A 22573-nucleotide genomic window follows, 5' to 3' on the forward strand; every position below is an offset into this window, starting at 1 on the left:
GCAGTAGTAGCATGCCTGTGCGTGTTCATCTAGCACATCACCATCACTGAAAATAAAGGGCTTAATAGGCACAAGACCTCTGACAGAAGCTCCCTTTGTGGATCCCCAATGCCATTTGCAGCAAAAACATCTCTGTAATATTTATGGGGTTCCCGAATCACAACTTCTTTTCACTGATGCTAGTATGAATGAGTAGTGACGGATGATTTTCCACAGCATTGGTTTAAATGCCCTTAAGGTCAGATGGTTGGCAAAACCCCCAAAGAGCACCCCCACCCCGCCAGCATTATCAGAACCCAGGGCCCACTTGTCCATCCAAGGAGCGTAGACACACAGTTCGAACCAATTTTTATCCCTGCTCTCGCTCTTTTCATTCTTCACCAAACGCGTCTCCATCCACTCCCATCAGCATTCAGCTGAGAGGCTGTTTGAATGTGCAAGTGCTATTTGTATATAGAGTGCACACCCATGTTTGCCAAAAGGAGCTTTTGCAGTGTAGCATCACAGCCTTGACTGCGCGAGAGCATCACAGACAAACACAGAACAAGACAAAACTACTACAACAACAAAAAGGAAAAGCCGTTTGCTTCTTACGTAGTCTTTTTGAAGTTTCGAGCGTTCAGGGGTGGGGTTTTTCTGGGAGTTTTTTGGGGCTTTTCAGGACTTTACTGAGGAAGCCACTTTTTCACTGTGAGACTATAGCACCACCAAGTGGTTTACAGCCACCTAAACTGACAACAGTGGTATATGTGGAGTGTTTCTGTCCCACTTCTGTCAGGAATTAACAGACACCCTGAAACAGCCATGAAAGCTCACTTCCTTTATCACTGTTTTCAGTTTCCTCCTTCTGTCACACAGTGAGTTTTCTCCTCTGTCCATTATGGTTCAAAAGGAATTTTCCCTGTGATGTTTTTTTTCTTTTGCTTAAAATAAGAGGGCAGTGGATCACAAAGTACAAACATGGAGAGCTGACAGGGTCTTCAGCTGAATCCGTGACTCCAAGATGAAGCATTGCCTATTTAATTGCACACGGCACTGATGAAAAGAAGGGAGGATTTGTATTTGATCAGTATAAAAGAAAAGGTGTCACAGTCAGTCAACAGTAGCTCCCTCCAAAACCTTTCCAAAGACAGAAAAGCATCCGTTGTGGAAATTCACACAACTTGTTTGAGTTGAGTAATTATGGATTATGTATGTGTCTGACACTTTGATTTCCCTCTTCCCTTAGTTATGAAATCACATTATCTGGTGTTTCTACAAAGTGTAGCATGATTTTAAACATTTTTAAAGGAGAATCGTTCAGATCAGATATTTCTAGATTTTTGTATGGGTCTCACATAAAATCTTGGATTTACTGGAATACGAAATGCTTTCTGTCATAAGGGACATGTGAAGCTTGGCGAATACTAAAAAGTCCCAAAGAATCTGCCATTTTGAAAGAAAGAAAGAGAAAATACGAGAATCTTTCAGCATGACACATTTTTTTAATCCCTTAACATTTAGATGGTGTTGGCAAAATGGGATATTTTATTGGGAGATGTATATTTTATAGTATAATCTACATTTCTAGATTAGTAGAGATTATTGAGAAACAATATATGTACAAAAAAAAGGCATATATCAATTGTGAAATACTACAGTATTATTATGATAGATTATAGTATTGTGTGATACTACAGCTGTGTGGCATATCCAGACTCAGTACATGTGAAAAAGAATTTCAAATGATTATGAATATCTTCAGTTTGTGAGTCAGGTTCACAGGGTATAACTGGCAAGAGTGTTAATTGCCAAGTATGATCCTCCTTAGGCCTACTATATATCTGTCCGTGGTTCTAACAACATATACTGCTGTATCCCCTTCCTGTATTTCCTCTTTAGAACCAACTACATGTGCCTAACCAGCTATATGTGGAGGTTTCCTTTGAACACAGTTTACAGTATAAATATATATAAATATATAAATATATAGAGAGAAATGTAAATAGAAAAGTATGAGCTCTGCAGAGAATATTGTTAAGAAAATGTTTTTATTGTATTGACACGCCGTCCTTTATCTCCTTCACTTTCACTTTGCAATACACAAACACACACAAGACTGGTGATTTCTTTTTTTTTTTTTTTTGATGTTAATACTGCATGTTTATTGACAGCCTCCTTGAGAAGAGAGGGGAAAAAAAGCCAAAATGTCACTTTTGACGATAAAAGGTAATCAAATTTTATAGCCTAACAACTTTTTTTTTCTTTTTTTTTTTTTGTGATTGAGATTTAAAAAAAAAAATGCTAGGATTTTACAACACAGCTATGACAGTGAGTCACTTCTTTGTACAAAGATTACACCTGTGGAGGACAATGATTCTGGCTTCGTCCGGAGCAGCAATCAATGTTTTGATTTGAACCTCAACAGATAAATTCTAACAGCCTCCATGTAAAACGTGCTGCCTTGGCGACTGAAAGAGGGACGGACATCATGTTTAATTCATCTGCGGCAGAGTGGGATGCAGAGCAACTTTTTTAATCATTTCAATTTTTAATGTTTTTTTTAAATCCATCATCCTCTTTTTCCTCTGTTCCCCTAAAAACTTGACAACATCTCCGCAGCGTTTGACACAGCCCTCATCGAACAAAGCACAAAGACCTGCTTTAATACTGTTACTCCACTGTGAAGGACTCTTGACTCCACCCTCACGATCCTCAAACCTTACTTGCGGAGGGATGGCAAGGTCTTTCCATTATGACTTGGCCTTGAAGGACACCAGGAATCAAAGACGCTTTGTTGGATATTTATCCACAGTAGCATCTACTTCTTCTTCTTCTTCTTCTTCTTCTTCTTCTTCGACTCTTGCTGACTTTCTCCTCTACACTTTTTATCACAAGTTGAGGTGTTAGCTGGCCACCTTGCCTTGAAACAGGTCCATTGCAAACACACTCTTGGTGGTTCAGATTTCCATTTTCTTTTCTTTTCTGTTTAGTTTTTTGGTTTGTTTTTATTGTACCTACCCATCGTCCTGTATCTGCACAGTGTAAACACACCCGGCACTATGGGAGTGTATTTGTAAAAACATGATGTGAGCACTCACCACCACACACACACACACACACACACACACACACACACACACACACACACACACAGACGTCTCTGCGAACCCTTTCACCTCTTTCTAGAAGTGCAAAAACCCCTCGTGGACAGCCAGACGGACAAGTCAACTCCGAGTACCTCAGTTTCTAGCAGCAGCGTCTCCACCTGACCCAGGCCTCTGTCCTCAGGGGATTCTCCAACACCCCACAACCAACGGACCCTGAAATTACCGGGGCCAACATCAGTCCTTCAGGAATGTTTCTGAATGGAGGGGGAAGTCCCTCGTCACTTGAGCCCAGATTCTCTTCTAGCCATTATTTTCAAGTCCGGAGAGCATCGGCATGCAGGAGGCGGTGGCTGAGCTCAACTGTAGCCAGTGTGTGTGTGTGTGTGTGTGTGTGTGTGTGTGTGTGTGTGTGTGTGTGTGTGTGTGTGTGTGTGTGTGTGTGTGTGTGTGTGTGTGTGTGTGTGTGTGTGTGTGTGTGCGTGCGTGCGTGCGTGCGTGCGTGCGTGCGTGCGTGTGTGTGTGCGCGCGCGCGCGCGCGCTGTATGCTGTGCATCTGCAACTTACCGGAGCCGGAGGGATGTCATAGCAGCAGATTCGAGTTTTAATTTGACATTTCTGTGAGGCGGAGCTGCTCTGGAGGGGGAACGCTAAGTCACTGAATTGAAACTCATTAGAAGAAGTTAAGAAATGTGTTTTTTTTTCCAGGCTGAGTAAAAAGAAGCCTTCGCTGCTCCCGCTCAAGGATTCCCAGCAATATTGAAAACACATCCTCAGTCAAATAGGAAAACTTGGAGCTGATTTTTAGAGCGCAATCACACACTCAGGCCAGCTTTAGATATCAATAGCATCCTGCACGGACTTGTGATAACACATCGATTAAAAACTATTTTTGATTTCAACAATTACAGGTGGCGTTTTCAAAATGATTTTAGAAATATTTTCGATGTGGTGTGTGTTGCATATCCATTTGTCAGGTTGGTTTCGCACCAGCAGCAAACTCTATATGGGGATATTAGTAGAGTTTTAGGTGGGCGGATGATAAACACGCAGAAATCTGCAAGAAGTCCGTGCTTGAATATTTTAAACATAAAAGCCATATTTCTATTCCTTCTTCGACATTGCTCTCCATAATTTGAAGTATGACTCAAATTCAGAGTCAGACCCCCTTCTCGCCCAGTTTAATGGCCCCCAACTGTATAATTACGGCCAGAAATCCATTTAGAGTTTGCATTATACAGTCACCAACCACCTCATTAGGTACACTTGTGCAGTCTAATGCGTTTCAGCGCAACAACTGCTGTACTCTGTTTTGGCCATTTACATACATAAGAGGGACTGAAGACTGGAAACATCTCTCAGTATATTTTAGTCCAAGTAGCATGTTGAGAATAACACTGTATAAAGTAGGATTTTTACTTTTGCAACACTTTCTCTGGTAGAAATGCACAAGCAACTGATTGCCAATGCATTAGTTGTTACTCTTGCGTTCATGAAATTACAATTACTTGGATTAGTTTTGTAATAATGCATGTTTCTTGTTTTTTTAAGCCGTTTTGTTGCTGCTTCTATATCATTGATAAGATGAGAAAGACGAACTACACATTTCTTTCCAGCAATCAGTAAGTTAACTACTTTTTGAAGCAACTGTGCACAATAGATGACGACAATCCTTAAATACACTTAAAGGCCTATTGCTCAAAGCATTTTCAGCCATGTAATTACTTTGAAACTTAAAGGATTCCATCCTTAAGACTTTGATTCAGACTTAAACCCCCTCCCAGGACCTGTTGGCCCACACCTCCTGCCTTCCAGAGCAGCTCAAACCCGAGCAGATGTTTAACTGAAACTCCAATGTGCCTTTTTAGCACCGAGGTGTGACCTGTGTGTGTGTGTGTGTGTGTGTGTGTGTGTGTGTGTGTGTGTGTGTGTGTGTGTGTGTGTGTGTGTGTGTGTGTGTGTGTGTGTGTGTGTGTGTGTGTGTGTGTGTGTGTGTGTGTGTGTGTGTGTGTGTGTGTGTGTGTGTGTGTGTGTGTGTGTGCGTGCGCTCAGACACACACACACATACACAAACACGACCGTGTGGATCAGAGACAACAGAGCAATTACTGTGTAATTAATGAGGAAACAATTCTACCCTGCCACCAACACGTTTACAAAACTGTAAATACCTGTCACCAGTGGACATTGCTCTTCTCAATATTACCTATATTGTTATTACAATATGATTATTATTAGTATGATTATTGTCATTAAAAGGATTAATTATTGCCATCACTTTCATAAATGGTGTTGTCGATTATAGCGATGGGTGAACATTGTCCTGCTTTCCACGGCGAGTCTTGTGTACGACGACTGGAGAGGGTATAGAGAAGTGAAACACATTGCTGCTACTATACAGACATGGAGTAGAGGGAAACTGACAATAACTCTGGGAAGATATTTTGCTCTGGGATCAAGGATGAACACTCCTGCGAGGATTGAGAGATCAACAAGAGAGTAATGAACAGATGGAGTGAATGGGAGATCCAAACACAAGACTTTTCTCTCTCTCTCCTCGTGTTTTTATTCCTTTTTCTGAACTCTTAGTGCTGCCAGAGGAGGAAACCATGGACCATACTGTCAGACGCTCCATCCTCTGTATTCTACTCTCTAAATGTAGCAAAAACAAATCTGTATCCTCTCCTCCTCGTTCGCCTCTCGTACTTCAACATGATTTCTAATCAGACGGGTTTTGATGCAGCAAGCTTTTCTGTCTTTTCGCTCAGCTTTACTCTTCAGTTCACTTGTTTTCTACAGTGCCAAGACAAGCATTCTGTACATACAGACATTAAAAAGCATTTTGTTCTATTCTTTTCTTTTTCTCCCTCCGATTAAAAAAAAAAAAAGAAAAAAAGATTTGACTTGATCATATAGCAATAGAGATGCCATAATATATGAACTGTCACAAGGCCACCACTGGATACACAAGATGCATGAGGACACACAGCGGAGGCCGCGAGAACGCAGTGCGAGTGTGATTCACTCTCCGGACGGCGGTGGGGGAGACGTTGCACAGTGTAAATCATGGTTCCGTTCGTTGTGTTGTGGTTCTCATTTTGTACATGCAAATTTATTTATCGACCGCGTACGTTTTACGGATCTAGAGGCACGTCTGATAGCGCTGAAGCCAGAAGAGATGGCACACTGTGACGTGGTTTTACCCCCCTCCCCCCAACACAGAATGTAACACTGTCGACGTTGTCTAAACATTTTCTAATGGCTAATATTATTACTATTATTATGATTATTATAAAGCTATTTTAGCGAGTTAAATGAGGGAGTGTGGTGTCTCTTGTCTCTCTTTTGTCTTGATTCTTTGACTCCACTGAAAAGCACCAAAGCTCTTTAGCCGCACTCAATTGGACACCAAACTAAGGCACGGTTAAAATGCTTTCTTGTAACTATAACATTTAATCTGCGGTGGTAATACAAGCAGACTACACTGAGCAGCTTCACTCACTTTAAATCAGCCGGAAAAGACGTCAAATATAATCCAAAACTGCTTTATTATGATTACCCAGTGTATCCTGCCTTCACTGATAAACTAGTGTAACAACCAATAATGGCCTTTTTCAGTTTACAAAGCCACATATGTCAATAATCTTAGTTATTACATGGTTGATTTAGCATTAAAATCTTTTAAAATGTAATAACTGCAGCCAATGTTGTTAGAATACATAAATAATGTGCTTGTGAAAACTAGGTATAGTGGATGGGATATACGATGGAGCCCTCTCACACAGTAATGTTTGTAAAAGTGACTTTATCATTCCATTAAATTATTGCCACGGCATTACATGATTGGCTTTATTAAATAAAGAATGGCCAAAGTATTTATGCTTTTGGCCAGTTAGTAGGTGCATAACTAATACTTGTAATCCTCCTGTGTCTTTTTCTCTTTCACACGCTTACTTAATTATAGAGTGAATTTGAATTGGCCATACATTTAAAAGTGTCATTTTAAGTCCACGGTTTGACCTGTCTTTTGTCCAGAATCAGAAGGGATAATTTCTCTAAGCTTTAAGCAACTGGGGATCACCAAGTCTTCAATCTAATAAGCAAGGCTTTAGTGTGATATTCTACATTCAAAAATAACAGAAATCAATGAGGCCAAACAAGCCAAAATACTTGTTCATAGCTGTTGGAGCATGTGCTAATTCCATTAAACTATTTTCAGCTTCTGCCAATTCCTTTTTGCTTTTTTATTTTTTGCAATCCGCCTTTGAATGAGGCAACAATTTAGGCCACAGACAATAAAAGCTAAACTCCCGGGTAAAATCACCTCATGGAGGGATTTAATTTCTTTCGCGGTGCACATGCATTAACCTCGATAGCACAGCAGCACAAATGCAAAGTAGAGGTCAGGGAATAATATTTTCCAAAGAGAATTTCCTTTTCCTTTTTGTGCCTCTCTCTGCCTGTAGGAATTTACAATGCAAATTCAAAGCAGATCACATAAACCTATTAAGAGAGGTTAAAAGAGAGGACAGAGAACAATTTAGCGCAGGCATTCTGAGCCAAATGCACAATTCCCTGGGGTATTTTTCCAGCCCGGTTTGAACTCCGACATGGATATTTTCATCCATTAACACAACGGAAACGGCTCGGCGAGGTTTAGGAATATGCAGCATGAAGAGCGAGAGACGCAGGCTGCAAAGGTCAGCTTTTACTAAAGATGAGGGATAAGAAATGACCTCAAGAACTTCAGGGAAATCCTGACAATACAAGAGTGCAAACATTAGATTCTATATTATACTTGTGTGCGGTAAAGGCTCTCCAGGTAGATGTTGACTGAGACTTTTGACTTTGTTTCAGTGGTCAGAGACGCACAAAACTGCAGCAGGGAACTTTTGAAGGAGTCTTAAAGATCCATCCAATAAATGTGCTCGTTAACCTTGTTATCTAGCTTCACAACTTCTTCACACTCAGGACTCTGCTGCAGAGAGTCGAGTGTTCTTTTCCTTTTGACAATGGCGGCAGTTGCTTATTATGATTTTATTCAATCACTTCAAAAAAAAAAAATCCCAGTAGAAAAATACATATTTGAACCGTTACCAATCGCCTTCAATTACAAAAAACATTTCTGTGACAGTGAATACAAACTGTTTTCACCAGCAGAAGGGCACGTTACACTTTTCATTCAAAAGAAGGCGAACAAATAATTCTCATTAAAAAGGAAACTTCAGGGGCAGAGAAATGTCATACGTGCATTTGCTTTTTTTTCTTCAAATTGAGACGTCAGATCGCCTCATCTACATGGAACACTGAACCAAATGATTGGCGTGTACGTCTAATTGTAACAAGAATATCATCCTGTTTGGGAAGTCAAACATTCCCAGAATGCTTTTCAGTGAGACGTTGGACATTCCTGACACATTATCCTGCATCTAGCTTGACTCAAAGGCACATGAAAGATGAATTTGTTTGTTTTTTAAAACATTTTCCTTGTCACAGTAAGACCAGTAAGCAACAATAATATTCATTATATGTAATTTGGTACGTTTCCAGCATGCTTGTTGATTCGTATCTAATAGCGTAATACCACTGATGACTTGTGGGGGCAGTGTTGAGCAGTATAACTCGTGCGACCAGTGAAAGTAATAAAGACGACGAGATACAGCGTGTGTGGATAGAAACATATATCTGACATTACTTCGGTTGGGCACCGAGACAAGAAAGCCATACAAAAACTGCCCGGAGGACCTTCAAGATAACACTACTCTAAATTGCACTGCCCCCTACTTTACCGATGTAATCAGAAGTGTTTACATGACTTGTTCTTAATCAGATTAAATCTGAGCCACAGCTACTGAGTTCCATAAGGAAAAAAGGAGTCATTGATGTACAATATGTCTCGTTCTTTTCCTTTGGCAAAATTATGAAATTATAACACAAAGCTGTGTCCCTTCTGTCGATAGTGCAAACATTTCCCCTTACATCCCTTCAACACACGTTGATAACCTGAGTTTATGAACTCATGTAGAGGTTCAAGGCTCACTGGACACCTTCCAGTTTCAGTGTCCAGGCTTGACCCGGAATAAAAGGCAGATTGGGCAGGAGGATTGTGAGGCCACCGCTGGGGTGGAGTGGAGACCAGGGCAGGGGCTGAGAAAACCCCAACAATGTCACCTGCACAAGAGACAAAACCAGAAATACAACATGATGTCCAATAACTTTACACACCAGGGGTGTTTTATGCCAAATCCCTTTTACACAAACGACAACAAACTGAAGCTACTTATTTCAATCTCTATAATAAATATCTGTTACAAGTTCCTATTGGCTCACACCAACAGCGTTGTCCGAGTCACTTTACCTTAGTGCCCGCTGATGTTTTCGGCTCCAACAGCTGCAGAGAGGGCTTTGGGGGATCAGTGGTCAAGATTGCATACACACTGCTCCCTTTTGAAGTATACCTGCAAAAATTAATAATAAAATAAAAAAATGCTTCTACATTTAACTAATTAAGCTTTAACCTGAAGTGAAGCGCTCTCCCCTCCATCTTACCAGACTGGTATGGTGCTGTTTTCTGTCTGGATCCTCCAGGGTTTGGAGGCGTAGATGGCCTCCCCATTGATCTGTAGCCAGGCTCCCAGACCTCGGAGTCTCTCCTCAAACACGGCAGGGATCATCCCATCAGGTGTGGGTCCCACATTCAGCAGGTAGTTACCCCCGAGAGCCACGGTGGTGACCAAGTCCTGTCACGCAGACACAGTCAAAACACTTAATATCACTCACAGTCTTAAGCCTGGTGAGCAAAAATAACTGGCTGCATAGTGAGTTCAGTTTCGGGCAGTAATCCCAAGTCTTTACCTTGATAATGGTGGGCAAGTCCATGAGTTCATGGAGCTTCATGTTGCGGCGGTAACCCCAGGACCGAGTGTCCACAGAGTTGCATTTCTCCCACTTGTGGTCAGGCAGATGGCCTGGTGTGTACTTGTCTTTGCAGTTGTAGTATCCGCCGTGTTTACATGCGCAGCCAGCTCCCCAGCGGTCGTTTGTCACGATGACGTCCTGAAACAGGGAAGATGAAGTCGGCACTGAAACAACAAAGTTTTAATAAAGTATGCTACATTATTCTTGTGTAGATTTTATAGCAATAGAAATGTTAAATTAAAAAAAATAAAAATAATAGGTGAGTACTTCTGTCCTGTTTTAAAAAAGCAACTGCAACTTTCAATATGTGGTAGTTATTCAGGAATATAGGGAGTGTTTGGTGGTGCACTTTTCTGAAAAAATGGAGAATCTTTTACTTTTAGGTTTACTTTTTTTGCCTCAAAGTTCAAACTTTCCCCTCATAATTAAGACTTTTTTTCATAAAACTCAGTTTTTTTCCCCACTCAGAAAACATCATTTTTCTTTATGTTTTTTAATGTTACATGAAGGATCAAGTAGTTACTAGTAGACATTTTAAATCCTGTTAACTGCAACATAATACATAGTTTCAAAGCTTAAAGATAATTACTTTAACAGGGCTGTCATTGTAGAGCCAGGCCAGGAATTCGGTGGAGTGCCAATAGGTGTCGGGTGCTTCCCAGTCACCATCAGACCAAATAAGCTCAGGTCGGTACCTGCAGAGCAGCAAAAGGGTCAAAGTGTGACGATGACACGCTTTTGTAACATTAAAAAAGTGCAATCACAATAATAAACACAATAACCTGTATCTTACACACCTTACAACCATGTTATATAGCTCTGGGAGGAGTTTTTTTGTCACAAATTCCTGGGTCATGAATCCGTTCTTCTTATCAGTCAAGTACAACGGGTTGAACCACTCGTATAAGGAGTTGTAGAGCCCATAGTGCAATGACCTACATACAGAAATCCCAAAAGGCAAATCACAATTGAAGCCGTAAAGCAAGAAATGTCAAGAAGTAAACAAATGGACAGCTGAAAATAATCAAAGCACTTCACAGGGCACCAGTAACCATCCCAGCTTCCTCCTCTGAGTCCAACCGTTTTGAGGGCTCACCTGTTGCGCACGGCTTCTCCCAGTTCTCCCACCAAGTCCCTGTGAGGACCAATATTCACTGAATTCCAGTTCCAGGAGTTTGGAGAGCCCCAGTTGGTAAATCCTTCATGGTGTTTAGCGGTCAGGACAACATATCTGGTTAGGAAATGTAATTGTTACAATATGAATAATACTTAAACAATTATCCAATCGATACTCTGAGTTGTACAAATCAAGGTTATCACAATTCAATTATAAGCCTTGAGTGAGATTTGTGTAATAATCCCACATTATTACAAAAACATTTCTCACATGGCATATAATTATTAATGAAGCCTGCAACGTCGACAAGTTGTTTTCTCCCAATGCACTGTGTATTTAAAGAGCAAATTAGTTTATTATTGATGATTTACATTAAGGCCTGTGCGCACCCCGCAATGCAATTCTATATTAATTGTGTTGCATATTAAAACGCAACCATTAAAGCATTCTATTTTGATGTTTGAGCATATTAGTGGTAAATAAATAATACGAGAGCTCACATAAGCGTACGGTTGACGAGACTTCTCTACAAAGTCCTGGTATCAATATCATGACGGTTTTATGCACTATCGGATCGGAAATACGATCAACGCGTGCGTCCTGTGCGCGTCTGTGGATCAGACTCACTTTGCCCCAGATGCCTGGAAGATCTCTGCCCACTCTGCTGGATTGAAGAACTGTGCGTGAAACTCCGGGGCGAACTCCGGGTAGCTGAACCCCGGGGGGTAGTTCTCAGACATGAACTTTACGCAGGTGGGGTCGGGGGGGTTCTTGCCCTGCCAGTGCCACCAGAACCACTCGCTCTGGAACCCGGGGACGGAAAACACGCCCCAGTGAATGAAGATGCCCACTTTTGCCTCATCGTACCATGCAGGTAGCGGCCTGGCGTCCAGACTGGTCCAGTCTGGAGTGTACCGAGCCGCAGCTTCACAAAGTAAAGCGGCGAACAGAAGATAAGCAGCGCGCATGGTGAGCGCGCTCCGTACGTCCGGGTGTGTTGTGTGCGCGCTCTGCTCGAGCTCCGCTGGGCTCAAACTGCGGATCACACCCGGTCTGCACTCAGAGATCCTCCCGCAATCAAGCGCAGATTAGGAAAACAACCCCAATTCAATGCGTATCAACACAACAGTGCCTATGCATCGAGTCATATGAGCGACGTCACGTGGACGATCACGTGGTCGTGGTCAGGTTTTTTTTTTTTTATATATAACTTTATCCAACTCAAAGACATAAATGGACTGGGAGAATTTCTCACATGAGTGTTTTTCACTGTAATCGAGTGAAAACATTAAACATGTAAAAACGGTAAAACTAGACATTTCAACACGTCTGTCAATATTTTTAAAAGTGTATGAAATAATCTACATCACACTGTTGGATTTTTTTTTAACTTGAATTCTTCTATGTAGTCTGCTATTTTAGCTTCACTGTTAGAGACAATAATATTGCATCCTCCCATGTGTTTTGCCCTCCATTTTGAACCATGTACTTTCAATGATACTTAAGAACAATAGCCTGTTAAAGTGTAAACAAGGAAGTGTCTACAGACAAGAGCCCGCCTCAGAGAACAGAGTCCATTGTGATTGGTGCAGAGTGTAACACAGGAAGTGGTCACAGGAGGCGGTTCACAGAGACGGAAGGAGGACTGCCTCTCTGATTCAAAAGTCAATGTTTGGGTAGAATCTCTCTCTTTCCCTTCCTTAAGTTGGGGGGAGCAAGGCCGTGACCTGTACAGCTGACCATGTGGTGAGAATGTCTTTGTTTGATAAATAATTGTGTAAATTCTTAACAATCTCAGATCTGGTGTTTCCATAGTCAGCCACAGTTTTAGGAACAAGCAGAATCATGAGAATTAGATAAAATTCTATCTGACAGGTAGCAACATCACTGAGTGAAGCTCTGAGCAGGGAGTGTCTCCATAGCAACAGACATTGATCTCCATGAGGTGTCTCTCATCCACTTGGTTTGGGAAATAATTTCGCAGTTTTTGGTGATTTATTTGGATCACCCCTGAAAATTTTGTGCAATTCAGGTGAGCAATTTTATGCGAAAAATTTGGAAAATACATAGGTTTTATATAGTTTTCAGGACACTCAAAGATGCTTTATATTGCATTATTCATTCTCTCCATGGGCCAGACTGACGGAGGCGAGGCTGCCAATATGCGCCATCGGCCCCTCCGACCACCACCAACCACTCACTCTCACACTGCATTCACCCAGGCAGTTTGTGGTTCAGTGTTTTGCCCAAGGACACTCCGGCATGTGGGCAGGCAGAGATGGGAATCGAACCCGCAACATTCCGATTGGGAGACGACTGCTCTACCAACCAATACAATACAATACAATAAATACATGCAGACGAAAACAGAACCTTCTCAGCCAAACTTTCATTGGCGAGGTAATAAAGGGTATCCATGTTGAAGTACAGTGGAGGCAGCATCATGATTATGGGCTGCTTTGGTGCCTCAAAGCCTCTACAGCTTGCCTTTGAGAAGGAAAGATTAATTTCAAAATGTATCAAAGTATTTTACAAGGGAATATAGCAGCTACTTGATGACCCCTACAGTTTCTACAAGTCCTCTGATGGTATTTCTTGACATTGCAGTCATTCAAGAAAGCAGCGTATGCACTTCGTCTTACTTAGATGGTATAATGGATTAAGCCTAATACAGAAGCTTTCAGGGAGACAATTTGTGTTAAATTGAGGTCCTCTTACTCTTTTACATTGGCTGCTGGTGTTACTCAATCAAACACAAGTCTGTCTTTTGCCTCACTGTCAGAGTTTGTTTTTGTTTATTCGATTGGTACCTGTACAAGTCCAAGTTAGGTAAATTATGTGCAAGCTTTTGATCATATTGGGATTCAAACCTCCAATCCCAGACCATTGTTTAACTTATATTAAAAAAACACACACAAAAAAACAAGTGTCTCAAACTACAGATGTTAGCATTAGCAACCCACCCAGTAAATATCTAGTATGATGTCTAGTAGTTCCACAATCACTACCATATAGTTCACAAGTGACACCAGGACTGTGTAACACTAAGCCACTTTTCTCCCGGCATAAGCGGCGCTGATATGTTTGACCGCTCTGTAATGTAGTTTTCACTATCAAGTCAACTTAATTTTTTTTTTTACTCTTTTACTCCTAAATTATCATATTCTAGCCTGTATATTTTTACGTGTGGAATTTCTATTTTTAAAATGTGAGAGAAAAGCTATTTCGGTTCTCTATATGTGAAAATGTTTAGAACTCACAAATAAAGCGACGTTGACGTTCTTTTGTTGCAAATGAAATTTTGCAGGTTTTTTGCTTCAATAAAGTCAACTTTCGAGCTTCACTGCTTAGAATAGAACCTTTATTTACTATCTGAATTAGTCGTTACTTGACAAGTTGGTACCACTAGTCATCTACTAGTCTTTGCACACTAAGTCCAAGTAGATACTAAATAAAATCCACAATGCAGCTTCCATTTATAATTTATCAAAGCAACTACATTCGCAGACTTCCCTGTCCTGTTCCAAAAAGAAAGAAACGAGACTGTCCCACTCTGAAACTTTTGTCAGTCTAATCAATGAAATAATACTGGGACGCCATAATGGAGTAGTTTTTGTTGAATACAGTCATGTCTGAGGTTTTCCCTCCTGACTGCACACAGGCTGTGTGGAGGACTGGGTCTTTGGCTCGGTCTCATGCTGTCCCGGAGAGGACGTGTAGGCGGCCAGAGCCTCCAGTCCGGCCGCGATGAGCGCGTCTTGCTGCGGCGTGGTGCGGCTGTAGCCCAGCCTCTTCAGCGTCCTCCTGGTGGTGGTCAGGGAGATCGGCCTCTCCGGCTTGTTGCTGTTGTACAGCGCCTGGATCTGCGTGCACGTCGCCTGGTTGTTCTCCTCCACCATCCTCTCCAGACGCTTCTCGCCGCTCTCGTCGACCAGCCGCTTCCTCCCGCAGCCCCTCCTCTGGCTGGAGGTCTTCTGCGTGTCGCACCACTCCCGGTAAACCCGCGACACGGCGGTGCGGGAGAACTCCAGCAGGTTCGCCGTCTGCGTGATGCTGCAGCCGGCGCGGCGCGCTCCCACGATCGTGCCCCGCTCGAACTCGTTGAGGTCCCGCGACTTCCCCATGTATCACCGCAGGGAAGGCTGGATCTCTCTCTCTCTCTCTCTTTCACACTTCCTCCTGGTGAAAACCTCCAAGGCTGCCATAGATCGTCACTCTTCTTCTTTGTGCTGCACACACACTAAAGAGGGCTTATTGTCGCCCTCCTCAGTTGGTTCAGTGAGTTCCTGGACGCAAAAATCTCAATGCATTAAAATTATATCATCAGGATGTTTAATTATGCACTGAAAAAGAGTAGGACAAATATCTGCGGAAGCAGGGGTGTTTCTTGACAATCTGGGGGCCCCAGTCAAGAGCCTTGGGGGATCCCGGACATCAACCATACACCCTTCTTAGCGAGATCTTGACTGAAAGCAATATTTTGAATGAAATTATATAATTATTATGTAATACAATTCAACGATCCTGTAATACTATTTGATACAAATAAGTCCAACATTGGGATCCTACACTAATTCTTTGCACGAAAAGAATAACTTTAAATTCATGTGGCATAAGACAACAGTTCATCACCTTTTCTTTCAAGTCATAAATCACCCAAGAAAACAGTATCATCTCTGGGCCCCAGTCAAGAGCCTTGGGGAATCCCGAAAACCCCAACCCTATAATCTTCTCAGTGGGATCATATAAACCAATAACTAAAAGCAATATTTTGAATGAAATTACATCTTTATGTGATACAATTCAAGTTATTTCCTAATTCAATTAACAGAAAAACATTTTGTACTTTGTACAAAAGAATAATCCTATACTAACGTGGTGAATGACGACAGTTCGTCATAAAACACACTGAGCTACTTATTAACAATCCAGGCTTTAATGACAGCATTATTATTAAAAAGTGGGATGAATATTTTATTGTAATTATGAGGTTATTTCACAAATCTCATTTGATGATTTAGACAATCCCTTCATTTTGTTTTCTACTGAACAGAAAATCTACTACAACCACGTTTATCCGAAAATATTAAATATATTGTAAATAGAAATATTTTAACCAGAAACTTGATTCAGAAGCAGACCAAACTGGGATTGAAAATATTGCATATTGTAAACAGGATTTTAAAGTCACCGACTGACAGAGAACCTGGGGCAATGTGAACCCTTTACACGCCACAACATATGCTTTTAACAACACCCAAATTCAAGATGCAAAGTGTTTATTGTCATGTGTACAGTAAAGAAACCTGTTTCCCTGTACAATGAAATTCTTACTTTGCTGCCCACACTGAACGCCACATAATAGAAAAACTATAAAAAAAAAAAAACCTATAATAAACTTAAGTAATAGAAATATAAACCTATACATTAAAACTGTGCAAAATACAAGTGATATATACAAGTGAATATACAATTGTGCAGGACAATGACACAAACAGACTAAAAGTGTTTTTATCTTTGTATTTCATACGCAATATGCATAAAAACATGATTGGACAGGATAAGAGAAGAAGACAGACAAATGGCACACATTAAACAATAATCTGCACGCATGGCAAAGAGTCGCTCAGTTAGCACCAGTGGCGGGACAAAATTCACTATTCATTAAAGGAAAATCTTGGAAGTTGATAAGAAAAGTTTTTTTCACCTCATCGCATAACGTGACTACACACCCAGATGTTAGCAGGAAAGTGAACAGTTTTCCCTCAATGTTGATTTTAAGCAACAAAATAATGAGAAAACATAGGGATGGTCATGACGTTGTACAGAACAGATATGCAAATGTGGACTTCAGGTTGTGAAAATAAATATTCTCTGGAAGAATAAAAGACACCATTCACCAGCATTTCCATTGGACTCTATGGAGCTTGATGAATACCTATTCACAGTTCTGATGAGTACTTTCATATTTCCTGTCATTATACAGGCAGTTTGCAGCCAGATTCTTAAACCTTTCAGCAGCATGAATATACACCTGATTTAAATCCAAATTATTAGGAAGCCGCCACTTTCATTTCATTAAACACATTTCTCTAATGGATCACAGAAAATTTGCATGTCATTTCAGAGGCTGTTGTCTCAAATCTGAAGTCAATAAAGAGCGCCAGAAGCTACTTTGGTTACCAATGTGGATCTACTTTATGCAGCGTATGAATTAATTCATATCCGGACGAAGAAATACATGATATAGACAAAAAGGCATGTTGAAGCACAGGTCAGGTTTGTCTACAGTTGCATTTATTGCAACAATGACCTCAATGGTAGTTACAACCACAAAGATTTTATTTTTTTTTAACAAACTGAGTTCTTTATGGAGAAACCAAAAAAGAAACACAAGCTACCACCAGCTCAGGCCGTGTTTACACGTACCCAGGTTTTTACAGAAAGTGACATTTCCCCCCTCTACACTCACAAAAAAAAATAAAAAATCATCTCCACAGACTGCATATGCACCTTGGTTCAGAGCCACTATGAGCATGCCAAACCTGTAGGGGGCAGTATAACGAGACGCACCTCTCTTTAGATGCAACCGGAGACACAGAGTATTTCAGAAGTCTCCACAGTGGCTGGAGTTTTCAGGAATCATCATTTGTGGTGACTTGTAGCTGCTTTTATGTGTAAATATAAGGCCCAAACACAGAGAAATATCACTGTTCCGCAAATAACCGGGTACGAGTAAACGTGGCCTCAGACAGACACGATTCTCTTAATGTACAAACAAGTCATACAGAGACATTTGGTTTTCATTAGCTGTGCAAAAACATTGTTAAAATAAGCAATGTATTAAAAAAAAGGCTAGTACTTGGTCCTATTTCCAGAAAAATCAATGGAGAAATTTGTGACAATCAGACTAATTATTAATAAAAAATTTAAAAAAACTTGAATAAATTAGAATTACAATAATCATTTCATAACAGCGTGGCAGCAGCTCATTGAACAGTGGAACAACTGTTTAAGGAAAGGTTTTTATTCTCTCCGAGGACGACGGGCAAGAAATTCACAGTGTGTGACTCACATCAGTACAGACAGACAGCTGTCTCTCCAGCATCTGCTTCTCCACCAAGTCCTCCACTCTGCCCACCTCCACCTCGTCCACGTCGTCCATAAAACTGGACCAATCGGTGCCCCCGTCCGTGCGCTCCATGGCCTCCGGCTGGCTGGACGGGTGCCCGGGCGCGGAGTCGTCGTGAGTCGTGGTTACGCAGTTGCAGCTGTCGCAGATGCCGAAGCGCCTGAGGCCCGGCGAAACGCTCGACCCGGTGAAGGTTCGCCTGCAGCTCTTGCACGACACTGGCCAGAAGTGTCTGTGAACCTGCAGACGGTTAATACAAGAAGAACGTCAGTCATTCAGGTTAGGACAACACACGTATGTACACTTTTAGCATTTTTCTGCAAGAATCTGTCCGAAACTGTGATTCTGTTCCTGTCAGTCACTGGTACCTGCAAATAAAATGTACTTTACCCCCAACAAAGTCTCAATTTATTGCCATTTCTGAGTTGACCCAAACCAAATAACTTTCACTAACACAGATAATAATGTCACTCAAGTCAGTACAGCTTGGACTGGTCAAGAAATTCAATCTTCACTTACTTTTCTAAGCAAATGTCCTCATTAAAGACCAGATTTATTTTGTCTATACATCAAATAAGAACATATTTTATGATTTTAAGCAAACAACTTTCCCCCCCCACCAACATGCATTGGTATGAGTAAACACTGGAGCAGGAATTTAACACAAAGCATCTCAAAACAAATCTTTCCAGACAGAAGTATTCAGACGGTGTAATATGCTACTATTCATCCAACATGTAATACCAACAGGAAAGTATCTTGATTGTCTCTTAATCCCTTCTCCAGCAGAAACCAACAACAAACTTCTGCAGATTCTTATGCAGGAACAAGTCGGGCCGGGCGATTTGGCCTAAAAAAAAAAAGAGTCTATCATTTTTCCAAGAAGAATTTGAGTTTAGATTTTTTTTTCCTCAATGCACTTAAAAATGACTGCAGGCATCAGATTTATTAAAGTGCAACTTTATTGCTGTGACTGTCCTCAGAGTTAAAATGCATGTAAGTGAATGAGGCTCCGTCATTCGATAAATTCTAGCTTTAACCCAGGTTTAAGCAACAGTGCAACAGCAACTACAAAAACCCACAAGGAATGGTAGAGCGGAACGTCAAAATGCCCAAAAAATTGGGGGGAGAAAAAAAATTGAATTTGCAAAATAAAAATCTTTCATAGCTACAAATTTGATTCATTGATTAAATGGATGTTTTGCCCAGCCCCAGGAACACCTAGGGGTCCTGGAAGTGATGATGCGGCCCTCGCAAAGCCCCACACTAGCAATGAACTGGTTCAAAACAACGAATGCAAATATTTTACTCGTAAAGTGTTCACACAATCCTGAGAATATGTTATTTTACATCTTGAGCCAATCAATGCTCAGGTAACAACCACAGCGTTCTTACACTGAGCGCGTGACTGCGCAGGTGCTCCTGTCGGGTGAACCTCTTGCCACACATGGGGCAGGGGAAGGGCCTTTCTCCTGTGTGGCAGCGTATGTGTCTCTTCATGATTCCCTTCTGTTTGGCTGTGTACGGGCAAAAAGGACACTTGTGGAGTTTCACCGGCACTACCAAGCCATCACCTGCAGGGGGAGAGAGAGGCCATCAATTCACATCTACCTCAGCCCAACAAAGCCAGCATCAATTTAAATGTTGACTTGCATGATATTTGATTACCTGTTTCCTCTCCGAGCCAATCAGTCTGGATCTCCATGATAGAGGAACCCCCAAACCCTAGACCTTCATCCATTCTGCTTCCTCCTGCGCCGTTACCTAGTCCTTGGGTAAACCGCTGACCCGCTCTGTCCCCTAGAGGACTGGGACCTTCACCTCTGGACAGCATCTCCATCAACTGCCTGGCATTAAAGGAAGGACTGTATCCCAAAGGAGAGCGCTCACTAGAAGGAGACGGACTCGGGGGGAGTAGTCTGCTGTGATGGCTATTATGCAGCGACGGTCCAGAATACGATGCAAGGTCTTTATTGTCGGGGGACTCCATAAGTTCCTCATCAGGGTCATATTCTATCTTAGGGTTCACTAACTCTGGAGTTAGAGCAGAAGGTGAGGAGGATGACAGGTTAGTCTGCTCTATATGTCCCTTCTGTTCTTCAGTCCCAGATGTAAACTCCTCCCGGGAAGTGTAAGTGCGGTCCATGTCCCTGCTGGAGCCTGGTGCCGAGGTCTCCGACTCCGTACCTCCGGCAGAGCCTCTGTCAGCCTCTGTGACCTCTGAACAGGGCTCAGCATCTCCTTCCCCACCAGAGATCGCTGCGGCAGGAGTGCCACTGTCCGCAGGACCCATCGCCCTTTCCTCCGGCTGGTTTTCCTTCTCCGTGTACCTCTCCTTCTCCTTACTGCAAATCTCCAAAGACGAGCGAATGTACGATTTACAGAAATTCACCAAATCGGTCATCTGCAGGTAGCTGGCTGCGGACATCACTTCAATGACGTTACTCCTGTTCAGGGCCAACCGGCCTGAGTAGAGGAAGTCCAGGATGATAGAAAAGGCATCTGCAGTTACAATGTCCAATGATGCTGTGCTGTACCGCTGTCCATTGTCCTGAAAGACATGCATTTAAACTTTCAATATAATCTGATAACCACTTCATCTCAGCCAAATTCAAAATGGGAACGAAAAACTGAATATGTCATGTGCTGACCTGCAGATAATGAACCAGAAGAGCCCTAAAGTATCCGCTCCCAGCAAACAGCACATTGCGGTGGGCCTTGAAGACACGACCCTCGACAAGGATGCTGCAGTCACAGAAGAAGTCACGTTTCCTCTGCTCGTTGAGCTCAAACAGCAGTTTGGGCAGGTAACAAGGCACTTCCATATTTGTACCTCAGATGACTCTGACAAAGTGAAAAAGTTCACGTTAGAACTGCTATAGATGGAGGGAATCTCCATGTTTCGAGAAACAACCTATTAGAAGTCTAATCACTGCATTCCAATTGGAGATTACAAAGGAGGAAACTGCCTCAGAAAGTACAGAGTTCAAAATAATCACTACTCAAGTATACCAAATGAGGTTAGATAACCTGCAAGTGTTCGCATATGTCGGTGGTGATTGACTACACAAATACAAAAGCAAACAGGTTTAATAAATGGGAATTGTAAACAGCTTTGCTTTGTTTTCTTGCTGACGAGCGTGTGTTGCTAGCGTTGGCAAGCTAACTGGGCTCGCTGTATTCCACCGGGAAAGAGGACCAGAACGACTTATTAACGACGAAATAAACTAACGCTGTGAGATTGTAGGATACACAACAAAGCCTGTATACCTGTGTTATTACAGTGGAGGTTATAAATCCTTCAAATTCGCAGGAAAGTCGCGTTTAGCGCTGCTCATTGTCCCACCGTGTCCACAAAAAGATAAACAGTTCCGCATTCGGCGATTAGTGACGCACTACTCCCATCCAATCAGAGAGTGGTGGGCGTGGCCTGACGCTTCCATAGAATATCACCTTTCGCAGCCACTCACACAGGCAGGTTTATTAAATCCCACACAAATGGCTGGATTATATAACAACACCAACAGATGTTCACAGCACACTGCAGCTAAAAAAGAGAATAATTTCACACCTGGACCTCTACACCAGTTTAGTCTTTTTGGAAAGCAGCGATACTGGGGATTTTAGGGGTTTGCAACACTACTCAAGTTTAATTGGACAATATACAACAAGAACTCATAACTATAGGATTTATATTTTTACAAGAACTTATTTTCTGGGGCTGTTTGGTGGTTCCTCCACTGTGTTCAATTTGTGGTTCAGGGTTTTCCTTGCTTGCTGAGTGCAGCCTCCAGGAGGCTTCCATGAAGCATAGAAGAGGAAAGGGGCAGCATCTGATGTGGTGATTGATAAAGAAGTCGAGCTCAACGTACCCTGTAACAATGAGAATAACACAATGAATAAGGCTGTCTGTGAGAATCCCTCCCCAAAAGTATTCAAAGAATACTATGAATCACATCTTAATTTACTCACCATGATGGAGATTCTTCTTTTTTTGGGGCATCACTGTGTGTCACAAGATTATGGATACCCCCAAGACATCCAACACATGCAATTTTAATCTATTCAATGCATGAAGACCTGAACATCGTACATTTTGGACAGAAAAACACAAACACCGAAGAATTTACAAACAATTGCTGATAATCAAACGGGACACCTCCAAATACATAAAAATGTCCAAACACCAGTAGACAGATTCAACCAAAATACTAATCAAACATCCATGTTAACAGAAATCTTGTGCTCTCATCAGACTTATTGTAACTGTGCCTTGGCAACCACATTTTGCAAAACACCCAGCTGTGATTCACATGAAGA

At 41.7% G+C, this 22573-nt stretch overlaps 2 protein-coding genes across 2 annotated transcripts; both read right to left on the reverse strand.

Moving 5' to 3' along the window:
* Positions 1–7780: 7780 nt before the first annotated feature.
* Positions 7781–12303, reverse strand: LOC308123246 (tissue alpha-L-fucosidase-like). The gene is made up of 8 exons (XM_080485645.1): positions 11749–12303; positions 11101–11235; positions 10802–10939; positions 10594–10699; positions 9942–10142; positions 9636–9826; positions 9445–9544; positions 7781–9257 (listed from the first exon to the last, which is right to left on the reverse strand). The coding sequence occupies exons 1-8, from the start codon at positions 12087–12089 to the stop codon at positions 9123–9125; spliced, it is 1347 nt and encodes a 448-aa protein (XP_080341771.1). The 5' UTR covers positions 12090–12303; the 3' UTR covers positions 7781–9122.
* Positions 12304–16385: 4082 nt separating this feature from the next.
* Positions 16386–21645, reverse strand: zbtb8b (zinc finger and BTB domain containing 8B). The gene is made up of 5 exons (XM_080484244.1): positions 21524–21645; positions 20905–21097; positions 19922–20804; positions 19649–19827; positions 16386–18493 (listed from the first exon to the last, which is right to left on the reverse strand). Exons 2-5 carry the CDS (start codon positions 21076–21078, stop codon positions 18179–18181), a joined length of 1551 nt encoding a protein of 516 aa, XP_080340370.1. The 5' UTR covers positions 21079–21097; positions 21524–21645; the 3' UTR covers positions 16386–18178.
* Between the last annotated feature and the right edge of the window lie 928 nt (positions 21646–22573).

This window comes from Lipophrys pholis (genome assembly GCF_963383615.2).
Source record: "Lipophrys pholis genome assembly, chromosome: 17".
Classification (NCBI taxonomy): Eukaryota; Metazoa; Chordata; class Actinopteri; order Blenniiformes; family Blenniidae; genus Lipophrys; species Lipophrys pholis.

What these genes read in the sequence shown, in the direction of transcription:
- LOC308123246 (XM_080485645.1), bottom strand. Translation starts at nt 12,089, where the DNA reads ATGCGCGCTGCTTATCTTCTGTTCGCCGCTTTACTTTGTGAAGCTGCG. An exon ending in ACTTGCCCACCATTATCAAG is followed by an intron (nt 9,827 to 9,941) that starts GTAAAGACTTGG and finishes TCTGCGTGACAG; the next exon opens with GACTTGGTCACCACCGTGGC. An exon ending in AAACATCAGCGGGCACTAAG is followed by an intron (nt 9,258 to 9,444) that starts GTAAAGTGACTC and finishes TCTCTTGTGCAG; the next exon opens with GTGACATTGTTGGGGTTTTC.
- zbtb8b (XM_080484244.1), bottom strand. Translation starts at nt 21,078, where the DNA reads ATGGAAGTGCCTTGTTACCTGCCCAAACTGCTGTTTGAGCTCAACGAG. An exon ending in TTCTGGTTCATTATCTGCAG is followed by an intron (nt 20,805 to 20,904) that starts GTCAGCACATGA and finishes CATGTCTTTCAG; the next exon opens with GACAATGGACAGCGGTACAG. An exon ending in TTGGCTCGGAGAGGAAACAG is followed by an intron (nt 19,828 to 19,921) that starts GTAATCAAATAT and finishes CTCCCCCTGCAG; the next exon opens with GTGATGGCTTGGTAGTGCCG.